At 46.3% G+C, this 17,801-nt stretch overlaps 1 protein-coding gene across 5 annotated transcripts in view; it reads right to left on the reverse strand.

The window, feature by feature from the left end:
- Positions 1-16,988, reverse strand: part of NRF1 (nuclear respiratory factor 1) — a 55,641-nt gene extending 38,653 nt beyond the window's left edge. For 3 of the 5 annotated variants that reach the window (XM_070947195.1, XM_070947192.1, XM_070947196.1), the window contains exons 1-3: positions 16,598-16,988; positions 5,173-5,407; positions 1,938-2,052 (exon numbers count right to left, since the gene is read on the reverse strand). In XM_070947195.1, the coding sequence (XP_070803296.1) occupies positions 1,938-2,052; positions 5,173-5,395 (338 nt within the window). In that variant the 5' untranslated portion in view covers positions 5,396-5,407; positions 16,598-16,988. Of the gene's footprint in view, positions 1-1,937; positions 2,053-5,172; positions 5,408-5,927; positions 6,250-16,597 lie in introns of those variants that run through there. The other 2 variants (XM_070947194.1, XM_070947193.1) reach the window with 2 other exon arrangements.
- Between the last annotated feature and the right edge of the window lie 813 nt (positions 16,989-17,801).

A 17,801-nucleotide genomic window follows, 5' to 3' on the forward strand; every position in this document is an offset into this window, starting at 1 on the left:
AAGCACCAATGGGGCTACCCGGTCGATACCGAGCAAGATTGGGCCAGGGGTTGCAACAGCAGGGCGGGAGAAATAAAGCTGAACGTTGCATCAGAGAAACCCTTGAGAAAAGAGAAGCGGAAAAGTGTTCCCAACTAGCGTTTTAACTTGGTTCTTCTTGGGAAGGGCCCAAAGCGCATGCCAAGAAATGTACGTCCTGTCTCCTAGACCTGCGCATTGGCTCAGACGTTGCCATTCCCAATGAGAAGAAAGCTTGCGTTGGTAACCAGCCAGGAGGTAACGCTACCCTCAGGGCACACAAGGGGTAAAAATGTGTGTAGGTGCCCCCAAACAGTCATTCCCGCTTTGGCCAGCTCTCGTTTGGACTGCTGCAATGTGCCTTACGTGGGGCCACCCTTGAAGACTACCTGGAAGCTTCACAGGGTTCCAGAATGAAGTTGGGAGGAAGGGGGGGGGAGCGCTGATAGGACCTCTGAGTGCCCAAACTGGAATGAGCATCATGCATGTGTGTGCATGTGTGCATGCCAGTGCCAGAAACTCGAAAACCAGCTGGCTGGTGAAAACAGCCCATAATATGGCCTGAAAAATAGCCTGTTTCTTGGCTGGTTTTCTGGCGCCACTGCACTTGCGAAGAGGAGCTGGCCGGAAACCAGAAGAGCAGTTGGCGATGGTGCGTGTGCCCACACACGTGTGCCATAGGTTCGCCATCACGGCTCTAGGCTCTCCCACGTCCCACCTTATTGCAAAACTGGACATGGGGATGAGTTTCCTTCTGCAAGTCAAGAGGTTGGTGGGTTGCCATCTCCAAAACCCCATGTGGCTTAGTATCCGGATTACAACAGAGATAGAAAGATAGAAAGATGGATGGATGGAAGGAAGGAAGATCATAGACAGACAAATATACACACAGAGTGAAATTGAATGATAGAGATGGATGGATGGAATGACAGTCAACTAGATATACTGAGGGGATGGATGGAGGAGGGAGCAGACAGACAGACAGCTAGTCTGTCAAATAGTTAAGATTGGGTGGATAGATGATAAATAGATTATAGATGATAGATAGATAGATAGATAAGATAGATAGATAGATAGATAGATAGATAGATAGATAGATAGATAGATAGATAGATAGATAGATAGATGGATGGATGGATATACTGGGAGGATGAATGGAGAGAGAGAGAGACAGACAGACAGACAGACAGACAGACAGACAGACAGTCAAATACTTAGATGATAGATGATAGACAGACAAATAGATGATAGACAGCCTGTCTGATAGATAGACTGGGTGAATGGATTGATAGATGATAGATAGATAGATAGATAGATAGATAGATAGATAGATAGATAGACAGACAGACAGACAGACAGAAAGGGACAGAAAAGGACAGAAAAGGACAGATAGTTAGGGTTAGTGTTTAGGGTCTGCACTGGCTGGATAAGTGGATGGGTGGATAGATGATAGATAGATAGATAGATAGATAGATAGATAGATAGATAGATAGGAGAGAGAGAGGGAGAGAGAGAGAGAGAGAGGGAGGGAGGGAGGGAGGGAGGGAGGATGGATGGGCAGGTAGATAGATAAGACAGCATGAAAGGGAGGGAATCACCTCCAGACTTCACCTCCCAATAAAGGAGCCATTGACCTCCATGCTATCGTTTCCTTACTCTGGTCTACCTTGTAGGGCTGGCATCTCGACTGGCTCATAGGCCAGCTGCCCTGCTCCATACCATACAGCTCAACTCCCTTATTCCCTGGGCAAAGCTAGGTTAGAGGAAGCTCCATCAGAATCTGGCAGGAGAGGGGGGGTGTATCCCCCCACTGTTTAAGTCTAGCACTTGGTACCCAACCGGAAGGCCCCATGCTGCCTCCCCCCACTTGGGAATCCTGGGATTCGCTGGCCAGAGACAGGTGGGCCAAGAGCTCTTACCGTAACAACCGCGTCTGCTGCCTCTTGCGGATGGATGGGTTGGACTCAAAAACGTGAGGCCGCTTCCTTTTTTTACCGGTGGCCACAGCGGCGGCGGCGGCCATTCCCACCGGCCCTGGGGAGAAAAGAGAGATCTGAAAGACCCAAAAGAGAAAAGCCAGAGATGTTGGAGATCTTTTCTCAATTCAGATGTAGTGGGTGACGGCTCCCATTATCCCCAGTCGCAAAGCAGGGCAGATGGTTACTCAGAAAAGGGGTAAGCTGGCTGGGAATTATGGCAGCTGCCTTCCGAACAAAAGACAGGCAGCCCACGAATTACAACGGTTTGCTTAGTGACCGTTCAAAGTTACAGCAGCACTGTAAAAAAGTGACTGATGATCATTTTGCACACTTACAACCGTTGCAGCATCCCCACAGTCATGTGATCAAAATTCGGACGCTTGGCAACTGACTCGTATTTATGACGGTCGCAGTGTCCTGGGGTCACGTGATCCCCTTTTGCAACCGTCTGACGAGCAAAATCAATGGGGAAGCCAGATTCACTTAACAACCGTGTGACTGGCTTAATAAATGCAACGATTCACTTAATAACTGTGGCCAGAAATGTTGTAAAATAGGTCAAAATTCACTGAACAGCTGTCTCACTTAGCAACAGAAATTTTGGGCTCAATTGAGGTTGTAAAGTAAAGACAGGTTTTAAAGGAGTTTTGCCCTGTGTTAAGACCTTTCTGGCCACCGTTGTTAAGTGAATCACTGGGGGTTGTTCAAATTAGTAACTCGGCTGTTAAGTGAATCCGGCTTCCCCATTGATTTTTGCTCGTCAAAAGGTCGCAAAAGGGGATCACGTGACCTTGGGACAGCAACGGTCGTAAGTACGAACCAGTTGCTAAGCATCTCAATTTTGATCACATGATTGTGGGGACGATGCAACGGACAGAAGTGTGAAAAATGGTCCTAAGTCACTTTTTTCGGTGCTGTTATAACTTTGAACGGTCACTAAACAAGCTGCTGTAAGTCGAGGACTGCCAGTGTCGATGAATAAATGATCACAGGCTTTTTTTAAAAAATGGAAAATAAGGGCAACAGGCCACCTAACTGAAAAACTGAACAAAAACAGATCTGTTATTATCGCTCTTCTGCTGCCCTCTGCAGGCTATGCTTCATCGTTAAGGGTTCTGGTTTCAGCAAAGTATCCTGAAAAAAATCAAGACCAAAAAATAAAAATAAAAACGGGATTTTCCTTGCTCCTTTGTCAAAAGGAGAGCCTTCTCTGTGGCGGCACCTGCCCTCTGGAACGACCTGCCCCCAGAGATACGCTCGATACCAGACCTCCGGACTTTTCGTCGGGCCCTGAAAACACACTTATTCCATCTAGCTGGGCTGGCTTGATCCCATCCCTTCGATTTTAATTTGTAATTGGTTTTAACCCGGGTTGTTTTAAATGGATAGCCAAATTATTTAATGTTTTTAAATTGCTTTTAAATTTTATATGTTATGTTTTACTATGGCTGTTCACCGCTCTGAGTCCTGTTGGAGAAGGGCGGTATACAAATAAAATAAAATAAAAATAAATGAATAAATAAATAAAATGAATATAGAAAACTGAAAATTCCAGGAAGGCCATTTCCAGACAGTTTACCAGGTTAAATTCAAGCAGCAAAATATGGATTTTGAACAGCACAATATTTTTCTTACTGGGAGAACGGGAAGGAGAATGTCAGACCGATCACAATCACACAAACAAACAACCACCGAAGTGATAGGAAGCGAAGGGGGTCTCTCCTTCCTAGAATATCCCTTTGCAGGGAGTCCTCGATTTACAGCAGCGACCATTCGAAGTTACAAAGGCACTGAAAAAAGTGACCTTTGGCCGTTTCCCACACTTACGATTGGGTCATGTGATCAGAATTCGAACACTTGCCAACTGACTCTTATTTATGACGTTCGCAGGGTCCCCTTTTGCGACCTTCTGACAAGCAGAGTCAGTGGGGAAACCGAATTCACTTAACAACCGTGTTACTAATTTAACGAGTGCAGTGAGTCACTTAACAACTGTGGTGGGAAAAGTTGTAAAATGGGGCAAAATTCACTTGACAAATGTCTCACTTGACAGCAAAAAATTGGGGCTCAATTGGGTCATAAGTCAAGGACTACCTCTAATAGGTAGGTAGGTAGGTAGGTAGGTGGATGAATGGATGGATAGAGGAATGGATAGAGGAATAGATACATGGATGGATGGATGGATGGATAGATAGATAGATAGATGATAGATAGATAGATAGATAGGTGTGTGGGTGGATAGATGGATGGATAAATGATAGATATAAAGAAACAAATACGGGAGAGAGAAAAAGAGGAAGAGATGGATGGATGGATGAGATAGATAGATGGATGGATGGATAGATAGAGGAATAGATGGATGGATAGATGGATGGTTGGATAGATAGATGGATGGATGGATAGAGGAATAAATAGATGGATGGATGGATGCATGGATTGTTGGATATAGATGGATGGATGGATAGAGGAATAAATTGATGGATGGATGGATGGATGGATAGATGGATGGATGGATAGAGGAATAAATAGATGGATGGATGTAGATAGAGATAGATGATAGATTGATAGAGATAGATAGCAATAGCAATAGCACTTATATATACTGCTTCATAGTGCTTTTACAGCCCTCTCTAAGCAGTCTACAGAGTCATCATATAGCCCCCAACAATAAGAGAGAGAAGATAGATAATGAAAGAGAAGTTAAATAATGATAGATAGATAAATAGATAGATAGATGGATGGATGATATAGACAGATAGACAGTAGATAAAGATAGACGATTGAAAGATAGATGATGAAAGAGAAGATAGAGAGACAGAGACAGGCAAACAGACAGACAGATAAGAAAATTCAAAGGGCATCCTTGATAAATCACTGGGTCTTTTTCTGCTGTCAGTTTTCCGTGTTTTTAATTTTGAGGGTCTTTGCCAGACAACCGCCCAGGTCCTGGTTGAATAAAATGCCAAAAAGCAGGAAGCTTTTTTTTTTTTAAAAAAAAGAACAACTTCTTGAAGGCATGGTCAATTGATTTTTGGTCTCAACTACAAGCCAAGCCCAAGAGCATTGCCAAACCCTCTTGAAGGACGGGCCTGGGAAAGGAACCTACGTGCCTCCTCCACCTGCCCCCAGGTGTGTCTTCAAAAGAGGCAGCCAGAAGCCAGGGAAGCCAACCTACCTGCAGCGGCCAAGTGGGCAGTCACCTCGTCGGTGGCTGTGGAGTTGAGGATGTCCGAGTCGTCGTAGGACGTGTCCTCGGGCGAAGAGGGGGAATCCTCGTCGGCACTCAGCATGCTGTGCTCCGTGTACGTGGCCACGTGTACCTGCTGGACTTGCTGGGCCACTGCGTGGGCCTCGATGGTTGCCATGTGCTCCGTTTGGGTGACCGTATGTTCCTCCATGAATGGTTACTGCTGCAGGGAAGGAAGCAGAGAAGGAGAAGCCGTCAGGACCAACCTCACAGAGCTCTACAGGGGGTTCGCGGCTTACAGCTCGTTTAGTGACCGCTCAGAGTTACGACGGCATGGGATTTTACGACCTTTCTGGCCACACGTCGGAAGCGAATCCCTGTTAACGCGACCCTGGGGATGCTGCAACGCAGAGGTGGGTTTCAGCAGGTTCTGATCAGTTCTGGAGAACCGGCAGCGGAAATTTTGAGTAGTTCAGAGAACCGGTAGTAAAAATTCTGACTGGCCCCGTCCCCCTCTATTCTCTGCCTCCGAAATCCCAGCTGATCGGGAGGAAATGGGGATTTTGCAGTATCCTTCCCCTGCCACGCCCACCAAGCCATGCCACAGCCACAGAACCGGTCGTAAAAATTTTTTTAAACCCACCACTGCTGCAACGGTCGTCACTTTTTTCAGAGCCGTTGTAACTTTGAACGGTCACTAAGCGGACTGTTGTAAATCGAGGACTATCCATATTATAGCTTACCTATCCTTTGGGTTGTTAAGTTTGCTTCCGGGTGCAGTTCAAGGTGCTGGTTGCTACCTATAAAGCCCTTCACAGCACGGGGCCTGTGGGGGCGGGGCGTGTCTGTCTTTGACAACACCTGTCCAGGTAATTTGATCTTGAAGGTTTGGCCCAGGAGGTTCCTTTGATTAAACCGTGTTATTTACTAGGATGTTGGAAGCCGCTTCCCTCTCCCAGGGTCCGCCATCTGGACAGTTTCGATTTATTACCGCCCCAAATTGAGTAGCATGTAAACTTAAGAAATAACAATAATACAGGTAGTCCTTGACTTATGGTTGCAATCATCATCATCATCACCATCTTTTAATGACCCCATAATCCCTTGGAGTCCGGGCAATTGAATGGAGCTGAGTGTTTACTGGCCGGATGCCCTTCCTATCGCCAATGCAGAGTTTTGTTCAGCAGATCTATTCTCATTGTGCCCAGAAAGAGAGATATCTGCCTCTACCTAGGATTGAACTCACAGACTCCTGATTTGTGAGGCGAGAGCTCCACCCGTAGGCCACCGCACCACTCCTTACTTATGGCCACAATGAAACCCACCATTTCCATTGCTAAAGTAAGACAATTAACCAGTGGAACTGCCTGCCTCAAGACGTTTTGGGTGCTTCATCACTGGAGGTTTTTAAGAAGAGACTGGACAGCCACTTGTCTGAAATGGTGTAGGGTCTCCTGCTTGAGCAGGGGGTTGGACTAGAAGACCTCCAAGGTCCCTTCCGGCTCTATCCTGATTCTGACAGTTGTGAGGTTTGCCCCATTTTATGACCTTTCTTTCGCTGTTAAGCGAATCACTGCAGTTGTGAAGTTTGTCCTACGGTTATTAAGTGAATCTGGCTTCCCTGTTGATTTTGCTTGTCAGGAGGTCGCAAAAGGGGATCGTGGGACACCACGACCCGTCGTAAATATGAGTCGGTTGACAAGCGTCTGAATTTTGATCACATGGCCGCAGGGATGCTAGAACGGTCGTAAGTGTGAACACTTTTTTTGTTTGTGCTGTTAAAACTTTGGCCAGGAAGCGAATCGTTCCAAGTCAAGGACTACCTATATGTGAAAATTGGCTATCCTAGCCACCAAACAGGTAGTCCTCAATTTACCACCACAACGGAGCCCAAAATTTCTGTCGCTCGAGTGAGATATTTGTGAAGTGAATTTTTTTCCCCGTTTTACCACCTCTCATGCCACAGTTGTTAAGCGAATCACTGCAGCTGTTAAATTAGTCACGTGGTGGTTAAGAGAATCTGAATTGCCCGTTGAGTTTGCTTGTCAGAAGGTCACAAAATATGATCAAGCGATTCTGCAACTGTCATACCGCGTTTCCCCGAAAATAAGACCCTGTCTTATATTTTTTTTTAACCCTGAAATAAGCGCTTGGCCTTATTTTCGGGGAGGTTTTATTATTTTGGGGCGCGTGGAACGAGACGGGGCTCCTCTTGCCGTCTTACCCGATTTCCAGCTAGTCTCCCTTTTTTTTTTAATTTGATTTATATGCCGCCCTTCTCCGAAGACTCAGGGCGGCTTACAATGTGCTCAGCAATAGCCTTCATACTTTTGTATATTTATACAAAGTCAGCTTATTGCCCCCACAAACTGGGTCCTCATTTCACCTACCTTAGAAAGGATGGAAGGCTGAGTCAACCTTGAGCCTTGGCGAGATTCGAACCCTGCAGTAATTGCAGGCAGCTGGTCTTAATAACCAGCTTAATAACAGGGTGCCTTAGACCACTGTACTACCAAGGCTCTTTTATTTATTTGTTTATTTGTTTGTTTGTTTGTTCAATTTATATGCCGCCCTTCTCCGGAGACTCAGGGCGGCTTACAATGTGCTCAGCAATAGCCTTCATACTTTTGTATATTTATACAAAGTCAGCTTATTGCCCCCACAAACTGGGTCCTCATTTCACCTACCTTAGAAAGGATGGAAGGCTGAGTCAACCTTGAGCCTTGGAGAGATTCGAACCTGCAGTAATTGCAGGCAGCTGGTCTTAATAACCAGCTTAATAACAGGGTGCCTTAAACCCCTGTACTACCAAGGATCCCTAACCCTAACCAGAGGAATTGGCGGGGACCGTCTGTGCATGTGGTTAAATATTTTTGGGGAGGTCTTATTTTCGGGGAAACACGGTTAAATGTGAGTCATTTGTCAAGCATCCGGACGTAACGTGGCTAAATAGGATGGCATAGTGCCGGTCACTACTGGTTTTCCCGAACCGGCTGAATACTATCACTATCACTATCACAGTGTGAAAAATGGTCCTGCCCAGTGGTGGGTTCCTCCCGGTTCGGTCCGGTTCGGCCGAGCCGGTAGCAGTGACGATATGATGTCACCGAACCAGTTCTCCCCCCCCAACCCCCCCACGTTATTCTTACCTTTTATTTGGCCCCACCCCCAATCTATTGCTGCCTCCTGAGTCCCAGCTGATGACTAGAGGGAAAAAAAACCTGTTTAAACTCTTGCCGCGGGGCTTCAAAGGGCCGCCCTACAGCTGATCAGTGTTAAAAGCAAACAAATGAGTCGGGTCGTAAGTGCGAGGACTGGTCGTAAGTGCGAGGACCTTCCAGAAATGACTCTGACCAGCTAGCCACGCCCACCTAGTCACATGACCTCCAAGCCACACCCACAAAATAAGCCACGCCCACAGAACCGGTAGTAAAAAAATTTAGAACCCACCCCTGGTCCTGCCACTTTTGTTTGGTGTCGTTGTAACTCTGAGTGGTCACTGAGTGAACTGTTTGTAAGTCGAGGACTACCTGTAGGTGGGAACGAAAGCCGGGCCTTCCGTTTACGGCGGGGGGGGGGGGGGAATTCTAATCCTGCTCCTTGGACCTTGCAACAGCTTCTCCCAACTTGGTGCTGCAGAGAGAGATATCTTGGAAGGCCTTATCGGCTCCGAGCAAGCCGGTTTTGCCCAAGGCCAGACGGGAGTTTTGCACAAAAAAAAAAAAAAAGATAACAATTCAAATTTAAAAGATTAAGCAAGGCGTGTTTTTCACTGCTCTGGGACCCATCGCAAGCCACAACATTTGCACTGCCTTAAAAAAAAAAAAAAAAAGTAGTCCTTGACTTACAACAGTTCATTTAGTGACCGTTCAGAGTTATGACAGTTCCGGAAAAAGTGACTTATGACCGTTTTTCACAGTTGCAGCATCCCGACGGTCACGTGAATTCTGCTTCGAGCTTCTCGGAAGGAAAGGTGCAATAAAAACTGAAATTTAATTGGCTTTTAATTGGCTTTTAAACTGTCTTTTAAATTGGATTTTAAACCTCTTTAGATAAATTTGGATGTTTTTTAATCTTTGAGCCTAAATTACTTAATCTGTTTCTTAACAGTTTTTAACTTCTATATGTATTTGTATTTATTATGGCTGTTCACTGCCCTGAGTCCTTCGGGAGTAGGGCGGTATACAAATATGAAAAATAAATAAATAAAAATAAATAAATAACAGTTAAATATTGATTGGGTTTTAATGTGCGTGGCTAACCACAATATAAGGAACAGTTCCTGCTATACAGGCATTCCTCAACTTACAACGGTTTGTTTAGTGACCGTTCAAAGTTACAGCGGCTGTGTTTATTATTTTATTTCTTAGATTTTTATCCTGCCTTTATTGCTCTATAGGTAACTCAAGGCAACGGACATACCTAATGCAGGGAGTCCTCAACTTACAACAGTTCAACTTAGTGACCGAAGTTGTAACGGCACTGCAAAAAGTGACCTACGACCGTTTTTCACCCTTATGACCGTTGCAACATCCCCATGGTCACGGGATCAAAACTCAGATGCTTGGCAACTGGTTCGCAGTGCCTCGGGGTCACATGATCCCATTTTGGGACCTTCTGACGAGCAAGGCCAACGGGGGAAGCCAGATTGACTTCACAACCGTGTTCCTCACTTAACAACTGCCATGATTTGCTTAACAACTGTGGCAGGAAAAGCCGTAAAACGGGGCAAAACTCACTTAACAAATGTGTCACTTAGCAACATAAATTTTGGCCTCTTGTGTGGTCGTAACTCGAGGATTACCTGTACATGAATACCGAACACTATTTTCTGGATTTGAAATGCGATTAGAGGTAGTCCTCGGCTTAGGACCAAAGTCAAGCCCAAAATTTATGTTGCTAGGCAAGACAAGTAATTTTTGCCCCCATTTTACGACCTTTCCTTCCACAGTTAAGTGAATGACTGCACCTATTAAATGAATTGCGGTTGTTCGGTGAATCTGGCTCCTCCTTTGACTTTGCTTTTCAGAAGGTTGCAAAAGGGGATCACATGACCCTGGGGACACTGCAACTGTCGTGTGAGTCAGCTGCCAAGCGTCTGAATTTTGAACATGTGGGCACGGGGATGCTGCAAGGGTTGTAACTCTTTTCAGTGCCATCATAATTTCAAGCAGTCACTAAACGAATGTCTGTTAAGAGAGGACTAGCGGTATTATTATTCTAAAATCAGCCACTTGGGTGAGGAATGCTCATTTTAACTAATTAAGGAGAGAAGCAACCTAGAACTTCCTAACAGTAAGAACAATTAACCAGTGGAACTACTTGCCTCTAGAAGTTGTAAATGCTCCAACGCTGGAGGTTTTTAAGAAGAGATTGGACCACCATTTGTCTGAAATGGGATAGGGTTTCCTGCCTGAGCAGGGGGTTGGACTAGAAGACCTCTGAGGTCCCTTCCAACTCTGTTATTCTGCTATTCTTTTTCCTTCCTTCCTTCCTTCCTTCCTTCCTTCCTTCCTTCCTTCCTTCCTTCCTTCCTTCCTTCCTTCCTTCCTCACTGGAGGTTTTTAAGAAGAGATTGGATAACCATTTGTCTGAAATGGGATAGGGTTTCCTGCCTGAGCAGGGGGTTGGACTAGAAGATCTCCGAGGCCCCTTCCAACTCTTGTTATTCTAATTCCAATATTGCCTTCCGAGTACCAGCTGCAGAGGTCACCAAATTCTTGTTCCAACATTTTGAAAGCAAAAACTCTGCACAGGCTCTTCAGAAACTCTCTGATCACCCTGTGGTCAACCACTAGCAGGAGAAATGTGAGTTGGTTGTATCTACTCTTTAAGTAAACTTGCAAGGTGGTGTAGGGTTGCACCCAAGGCTTTGCTCTCGTCTTGAATCATTTCCTGTCCTTTTTTAATATATATATTATATATATATAATTTATCTCATACCTCTACCCTTGAAAGTTTACGAAAGCCAAGATACTCTCAATCTTACACGGGAAAAGACCCGAATACACCAAAACTTGCATATCTCATTTTCTATATATAACAATACTTCATCAACAGCCTGGAGCTGCTGCCTCCGTGATAAATTCATTTTTGCAAAAAAGGGTCTGATATCGGCTTAAGCATCCAATCCTCCGTTCTTGCCTCTAAAAGCCATTTAGATCCTTCTCTTCATCCCTGCCAACAATCCTAAACTCGGTTTATCAAGAGAGAATTCAAAATGAGGGAGTACAGGTAGTTCCCGATTTGCAACAGCTTGTTTAATGACCGTTCGAAGAAACGACGTCACGCTACTGAAAAAATGTGAGTTAGGACTGCTTTTCACACAGACTGTTGCAGCATCCCCATCAAAATCCAGACGCTCGGCAAGTTAGTCACATGGTCGTTAAGCTGTTGTAAATCAAGGACTACCTGTATGGTATTTTGTGACGGGATCGGAGAATTGTTTACAACTGGAGCACAAGTCTGAGAACTCAAAATAAAAGAATTTTAAGTTTGCATCGCTATGGAGAGAGACCCCTCCGAATCGTATGCGCAGAAATTCGAATTTAGCAGAGATCGTTCTTTCTATATTTTGAGTGGTGCGGTGGCCTAGAGGTGGAGCTCTGGCCTCACAATCAGGGGGCTGTGAGTTCGATCCTAGGTAGAGGCAGACATTTCTCTCTCTGGGCACGATGAGAATATCTCTGCTGAACAAAACTCCGTATTAGTGACAGGAAGGGCATCCGGCCAGTAAACATTTAGCTCCATTCCGTTGCCCAGATAAGGGTTTATGGGGTCGTTAAAAGAGGACAATTCTTTCTATATTTGCCTAAATAAGGGGGTCACCAGTCTCTGTTTTCTGGTTGAGCAGATGGCCGATGTTTATACCGTCCTGCCAGACAAAATGGACATTTTTTTTAATCAAAGCCTTATACATGTGGTGCGCACCCGATTTGCCTCCTGTCCCAATATAATCCCAGAAAAACCAGCAACTCAAGAGGCCGGCTGCAATCCTCGCATTTGGAGAACAGCTGCAGCCTCATTCTTCTAAGCCTATTACGATAAATGGGCTTTCCCCCCCCCCCCCCTTCTCAGATCCACTGGAGAGGTCCCCAAAAAATGAGAAATCTCTCACGGATACCTCCTTTTCTCAAACATTCAAGGCTATCGGTCGCGGTATGCGGGCCGAAGGCTGGCTGGGGTGGATTATTATAAAGTGGGATCACCCCACTTTAGTCTCCTGTACGGAGAGTTTTTTTTAAATTTTGCTCAAGAGCTTCCGAGTTGCATTTTATATTACTTGATAACTCAATAAACATGTTAATGCAAAAAAAGAAAAAAGAAAAGAGCAACTGAGTTTCCGGGGCCAAAAAAAAAAGACCTTGATTTTTTTTTTTTTCTACCAAATTTTACAGGCTGGGATCCTCTGGGACCCGTCTGCTGGAGGAGGCAGACCTATCTCGGAGGATGATCTGCACACTTCCTGGCTCAGTCATGAGATCTGGGAGTCAAGGCAAGGGGAGAGAAAATAAATAAATAAATATGATTCACGATGCCAAATCCCTCTGGCGAGAGAGAGGCTAAGACAAAGACGGCAAGGCCAGTTCTAAAGGCGTCACAAGGGGATATCGGGGCTGGTCGGACCTTCCCCTATGAACTGAGCCAAGAGGCGGGTGCAATCGATGGGGGTATTGGGGGGAAGGGGCTAAGGAGAATTAAGTTTCCTAATAAAGTGCACTAAAAGCACTGATTTGTGGAGAATAGAATATGTGAGGTCCTTGGAGCTCTCTTGAGCCTGATGGTTTTCTTGCAGATGTTTCACGACCCAACTAGGTAGCGTCATCAGTGTTGAAAGGAGTGAGGTTTAGAGAGCAGGGTTTGTGGTGGAGAGGAGAAGGGAGAGGGGAGTAGGAGGCACTGTGGGGTCCTTGGAGCTCTCTGAGCTTGGTAGTTTTCTTGCTGACGTTTCATGACCCAACTAGGGAACATCATCAGTGCTACAGGGAGTGGGGATTAAGGAGTGGAGTTTGTGGAAGGGAGAAGGAAGAGGTGAGGAAGAGAACTTCCTCTTGCTTAACACATTGTAAGCCGCCCTGAGTCTCCGGAGAAGGGCGGCATATAAATCGAACCAATAAATAAATAAATAAATAAAAGTGTGGTCTTTGGTGCTCTCTGAACTTTGTGGGTTTTTTGCAGATGTTTCATGACCTAACTAGGGAACATTATCAGTGCTAGGAGGAGTGGGATTTGTGGAGGAGAGGAGGATGGCGACAATGACTGTGGGGTCCTTGGTGCTCTCTGTGCTGGATTATTTTCTTGCCAACGTTGCATGACCCAACTAAGTAACATCATCAGTTGTAAAAAAAAAGGAGTGGAGTTATTTCATATATAAGCTCCTTCTAGCGTTGATGATGTTACCTGGATGGGTCATGAAACGTCTGAAAGCAAACAACCCAGCTCAGGGTTGCACCAAGGACGTCACAATTTGGGAAGAGCATCCGATAACCACCCTTGCGGGCCCCCCAACCAAAAAAAATCCGGGTGCCTAAAAGGACAGAAGCAAACAATGGTGCCAGCCTGGTTAATTTTGTAACCAGCTAGCAAGAAGACTAAAACAGCAATTTGATCTCTCCAGGATGAAGAAATAAATGGATATCCCCTTGATATCAGATAAATGGTATACTAATCCGCCCTCCCGCTGTTCCCTTCCCGGGAACAAAGTCTTCCAGCTCCTCTTCAGAGCTTATGAAATGTCAAGGAAAGCTGGAGAACAAATTTTGAGTCCCAGGAATAAAATGGTTTTTAAAAAAAAAATAAAAAAAAAATCCATCACCTGCTTTTTAAAAGAATAATACACTCCGGTATATTCATAAAGTCTCCCTCAGCCAGACAAGAGGTGAAAAAGACTCCGGTGGCCCCTGAATTTTTAATCGAAGGGTCTCTTCCACAAGACAAATAAAAAACAAAATAAAACACGGAACCGGCCTTTCCATGGAATTTAACCCCCTTTTTTTTTCGATCGAGAAAGCGGGATCAAAGAAAAAACCCCTTGGTACACACCCTAAATCCTATTTAGATTCCTTTTCTGCATCACAGGCCTCCCAGAAAAACCCAATAAAATCAAAATAAATGCAGATCCACCCTTAGGTGGAATTTTAACTCCCCTTTTTTTCCCCCACTCAAAAAGTGGGTTTTCCCCCTCCCGAAAGATCTGTCCATATATTCATCCAAGAGATTCCAGAGATCAGTTTGGAAAACCAGTTCCCTAAAACCAGTCCAGCACCTTTTCCCATCCACACTTTGTACAGGTAATCCTTGATTTACAACCATTGGTTTAACGACTTAAGTTACGACGGCCCTGGAAAAAAAAAAGTGCCTTATGATCTTTTTTTCCACACTTATGACCACTGCAGCATCCCCAGGGTCACGTCATCAAAATTTGGATACTTGGCCACTGATTCATATTTATGACGTTTGCAGGGTCCCTGGGTCATTGTCTGCAACTTTCTGACAAGCAAAGTCAATGGGGGGAAGCTGGACAACTGGGTTATTAATTTGTCAACTGGTGATTCGTTTAATAAACGTGGTTAGGAAGGTCGTAAAACGGGGCAAAACTCACTTAACGTCTGTCTCATTTAGCAGTGGAAAATTTTTGGCCTCAATTGTGATGGAAGTCAAGGACTACCTGCCCTGAAAGGTGTAGAAGAGCTTTTGTGGGCTATGAATAGAAATAAAAACAAAAATAGAATAGAATTAAGAATAGAAAATAATAAATAGCCCAGAATGAGATCTGGTGGCTCAGCAGACTAAAGCACTGTTATTAACATCCACTTACATCTGCTGCCTGCAATTACTGCAAGTTCAAATCTCACCAGGCTCAGGGTTGACTCAGCCTTCCATTCTTTCTAAGATGGGTAAAATGAGGACCCAGTTTGTGGGGGGCAATAAGCTGACTTTGTATAAAAATATACAAAAGGATGAAGGCTATTGCTTAACGCACTGTAAGCCGCCCTGAGTCTCCGGAGAAGGGCGGCATATAAATCAAATTAAAAAAAAAGAAGAAAAAAGAATAAAATAGGATTAAGAATAGAAAAGAACAGAATAGATTATTAGAACACAATATTAGAATAGAATAAAAAATAGAAAATAAAAATAGAATAAAATAAAGAAAAGAATAAAATAGAATTAAGAACAGAACAGACTATATTATTAGAACAGAATATCAGAATAAAGAATAGAATGAAATAGAATGAATAAAGAAAATAATAAGTAGAATAAAAAAGAATTAAGAATAGAACAGAATAGATCATTAGAACAGGATATCAGAATAGAATATAATACATAGAATTAAATAGAATTAAAAATAGAACAGAATAGATTATTAGAACAGAATATCAGAATAAAGAATAGAATAAAATAGAATGAATAAAGAAAATAATAAGTAGAATAAAAAAGAATTAAGAATAGAACAGAATAGATCATTAGAACAGGATATCAGAATAGAAGAATAGAATATAATAAATAGAATTAAATAGAATTAAAAATAGAACAGAATAGATTATTAGAACAGGATATTAGAATAGAATAGAAAATAATAAACAGAATAAAACAGAATTAAGAATAGACCAGAATAGAATATTAGAATAGAATAAAGAATAGAATTTAGAAAATGAAAAATAGGATAGAAGTCCGAAGGGACCTTGGAGGTCTTCTAGTCCAACCCCCTGCTTAAAGCAGGAAACCCCTAGGGCCTGGCCAAAGACCATTCCAGATTGTACTTCTCTTGATCGGAGATTGACAGACAGCTCAATATAGGCCAGTCATGGCCTGCTGGGAAAAGGGGGGGGGCGTAGGGAACCCCTTTTCTGACAGCCCCCCCCCTTTATTTCCATTGAATAACATCAACTTTGGCTCAAGGCAGCTGTGCAAATTCCCTCCAACGGCGCCAGCTTTCGGCAGCCAGAGCTCTCCTGGCCAGAGGAAGCCCCCCTCCCCTCATTCCTTCCAGGAATGGGACGAGGAGACTTGTGACTCCCGGAAGCCGGCGCCATTGGGGAGAAATGGGGCGGGGGGGGGGCGAATTATTTGTGCAAGTCATGTGGGGCGGCTGGAATCGGCGTCCCCGGGCCGAGGAAACGAGGCTTCCGGCCGTCTCCCGGCGCGGGTAACTCGGCCGAGGCTCCTCCGCGCCTAGGCCGGGCCGCGGGCCTCGGATGATGGGCGATGGAGTTCAGGCCTGAGGCCTAGCTGGGCCTGGCCGGGCGGGCGAAGCGGGAGGGCGGGGTGGGGGGTGGGGGGGTTGCGCGCGCGGCGGCCCAGGCGGGGGCGGGCGGGCGAGGCGGCGCGGGGGCCCCCGCCTTGCTGCGGCTGCGCCGGGTCTGGCGCGCGGCGAGTGAGGAGCTGCTGGGAGATTGCGCGGTAGGACACTCACCTCAGAGCGGCTGCGCTGCAGCGGGCCTGCGCCGTGGAGCCGCCAGCCAGCCAGCCCCAGTCAGTCAGTCAGTCAGCCAGCCAGCCGGGCAGGAAGATGAGGCAGCGGGGGCGGAGGAGGAGGAGGAAGACGGGCGGCGGCGACGATGACGGCCGCGCGAAGGAGTGAGCGGGAGGCACGGCGGGCGGGCGGGAGGAGGAGGCAGCGCGGGCGCGCGCCCGCTGGCCGGCTCGCTCGAGACTGAGGGTCGGCCGCGCGCGCGAAGCCGGGCCTGCCTCGTCGCGTTGCTGAGGAGAAAAACACACACACACACACACACGTATCAAACACCCCCAGCGCTACTCGAGGCGAGGCTCGGGCCTAACCGCGGGCGGGGAAAGGAGTCCTGCGGTGGCGGGAGCGGCAGCAGGCCAGAGGGGAGGGGAAGGGAGAGGGGAGGGGGAGTGGGGGGGGAACGCAGGGCGTGAGCGGAGGCCCAGCGCCGCCATGATGGGAAGGTCATGAAGGGGATAGAAGGAAGGAGGGAGGGAAGGCGCCGCGCTCGACCGGTCGGGGCCCGGTGAGGGAGGAGGAGGCGGAGGTGGAGGCCGCGGGGTGATTGAGAGGAGGGGAAGCGGAGGAGGTGGTTTGTTTTTTTTTTTGCGGGGGGAGGGATCCGTGGAGCGGCCTCGTAAGGCAAGCAATGGTGGGCGGCCATCTTGGGGAGGTTAGAGGCGGGCTTCCTGTGGCGGCGGCGGCCATCTTGGGAGGGTCAGTGGCCTGCGCTTTCCTGTAGTGGCGGTGGCCATCTTGGGAGGGTCAGCTGCCGGAAGCGCCGCCATGTTGGAGAGGTCTTGGGGGCGGGAAGTGCCGTTCCTTCCCGGGCTGCCATATGCGGGAGGTCCGCTCCGGCCTTGACGTTGGGAGGGAGAAGGCGGGAAGGGAGGGGGGGAAGAGGCCCCCCTTCCAGGCGCCTAGGGCAGTGTTTCCCAAACTTGGCTATTTTAAGATGCATGGACTTCAATTCCCACAATTCCCCAACCAGTATGCCTGGTTGAGGAATTCTGGGAGTTGAAGTCCATACATCTTCAAAGGGTCAAGTTTGGGAAACACTGGCCTAGGGGTAGGCAAACTTGGCTCTTTTACACCTTGTGGACTTCAACTCCCAGAATTCCTGAGTCAGACAAGCTGTCTTAGGAATTCTGGGAGTTGAAGTCCACAGGGT

Source organism: Pituophis catenifer, unplaced genomic scaffold (genome assembly GCF_029215685.1).
Source record: "Pituophis catenifer annectens isolate HBS135680 unplaced genomic scaffold, rPitCat1.0.hap2 SCAF_7, whole genome shotgun sequence".
Taxonomy (NCBI): Eukaryota; Metazoa; Chordata; class Lepidosauria; order Squamata; family Colubridae; genus Pituophis; species Pituophis catenifer.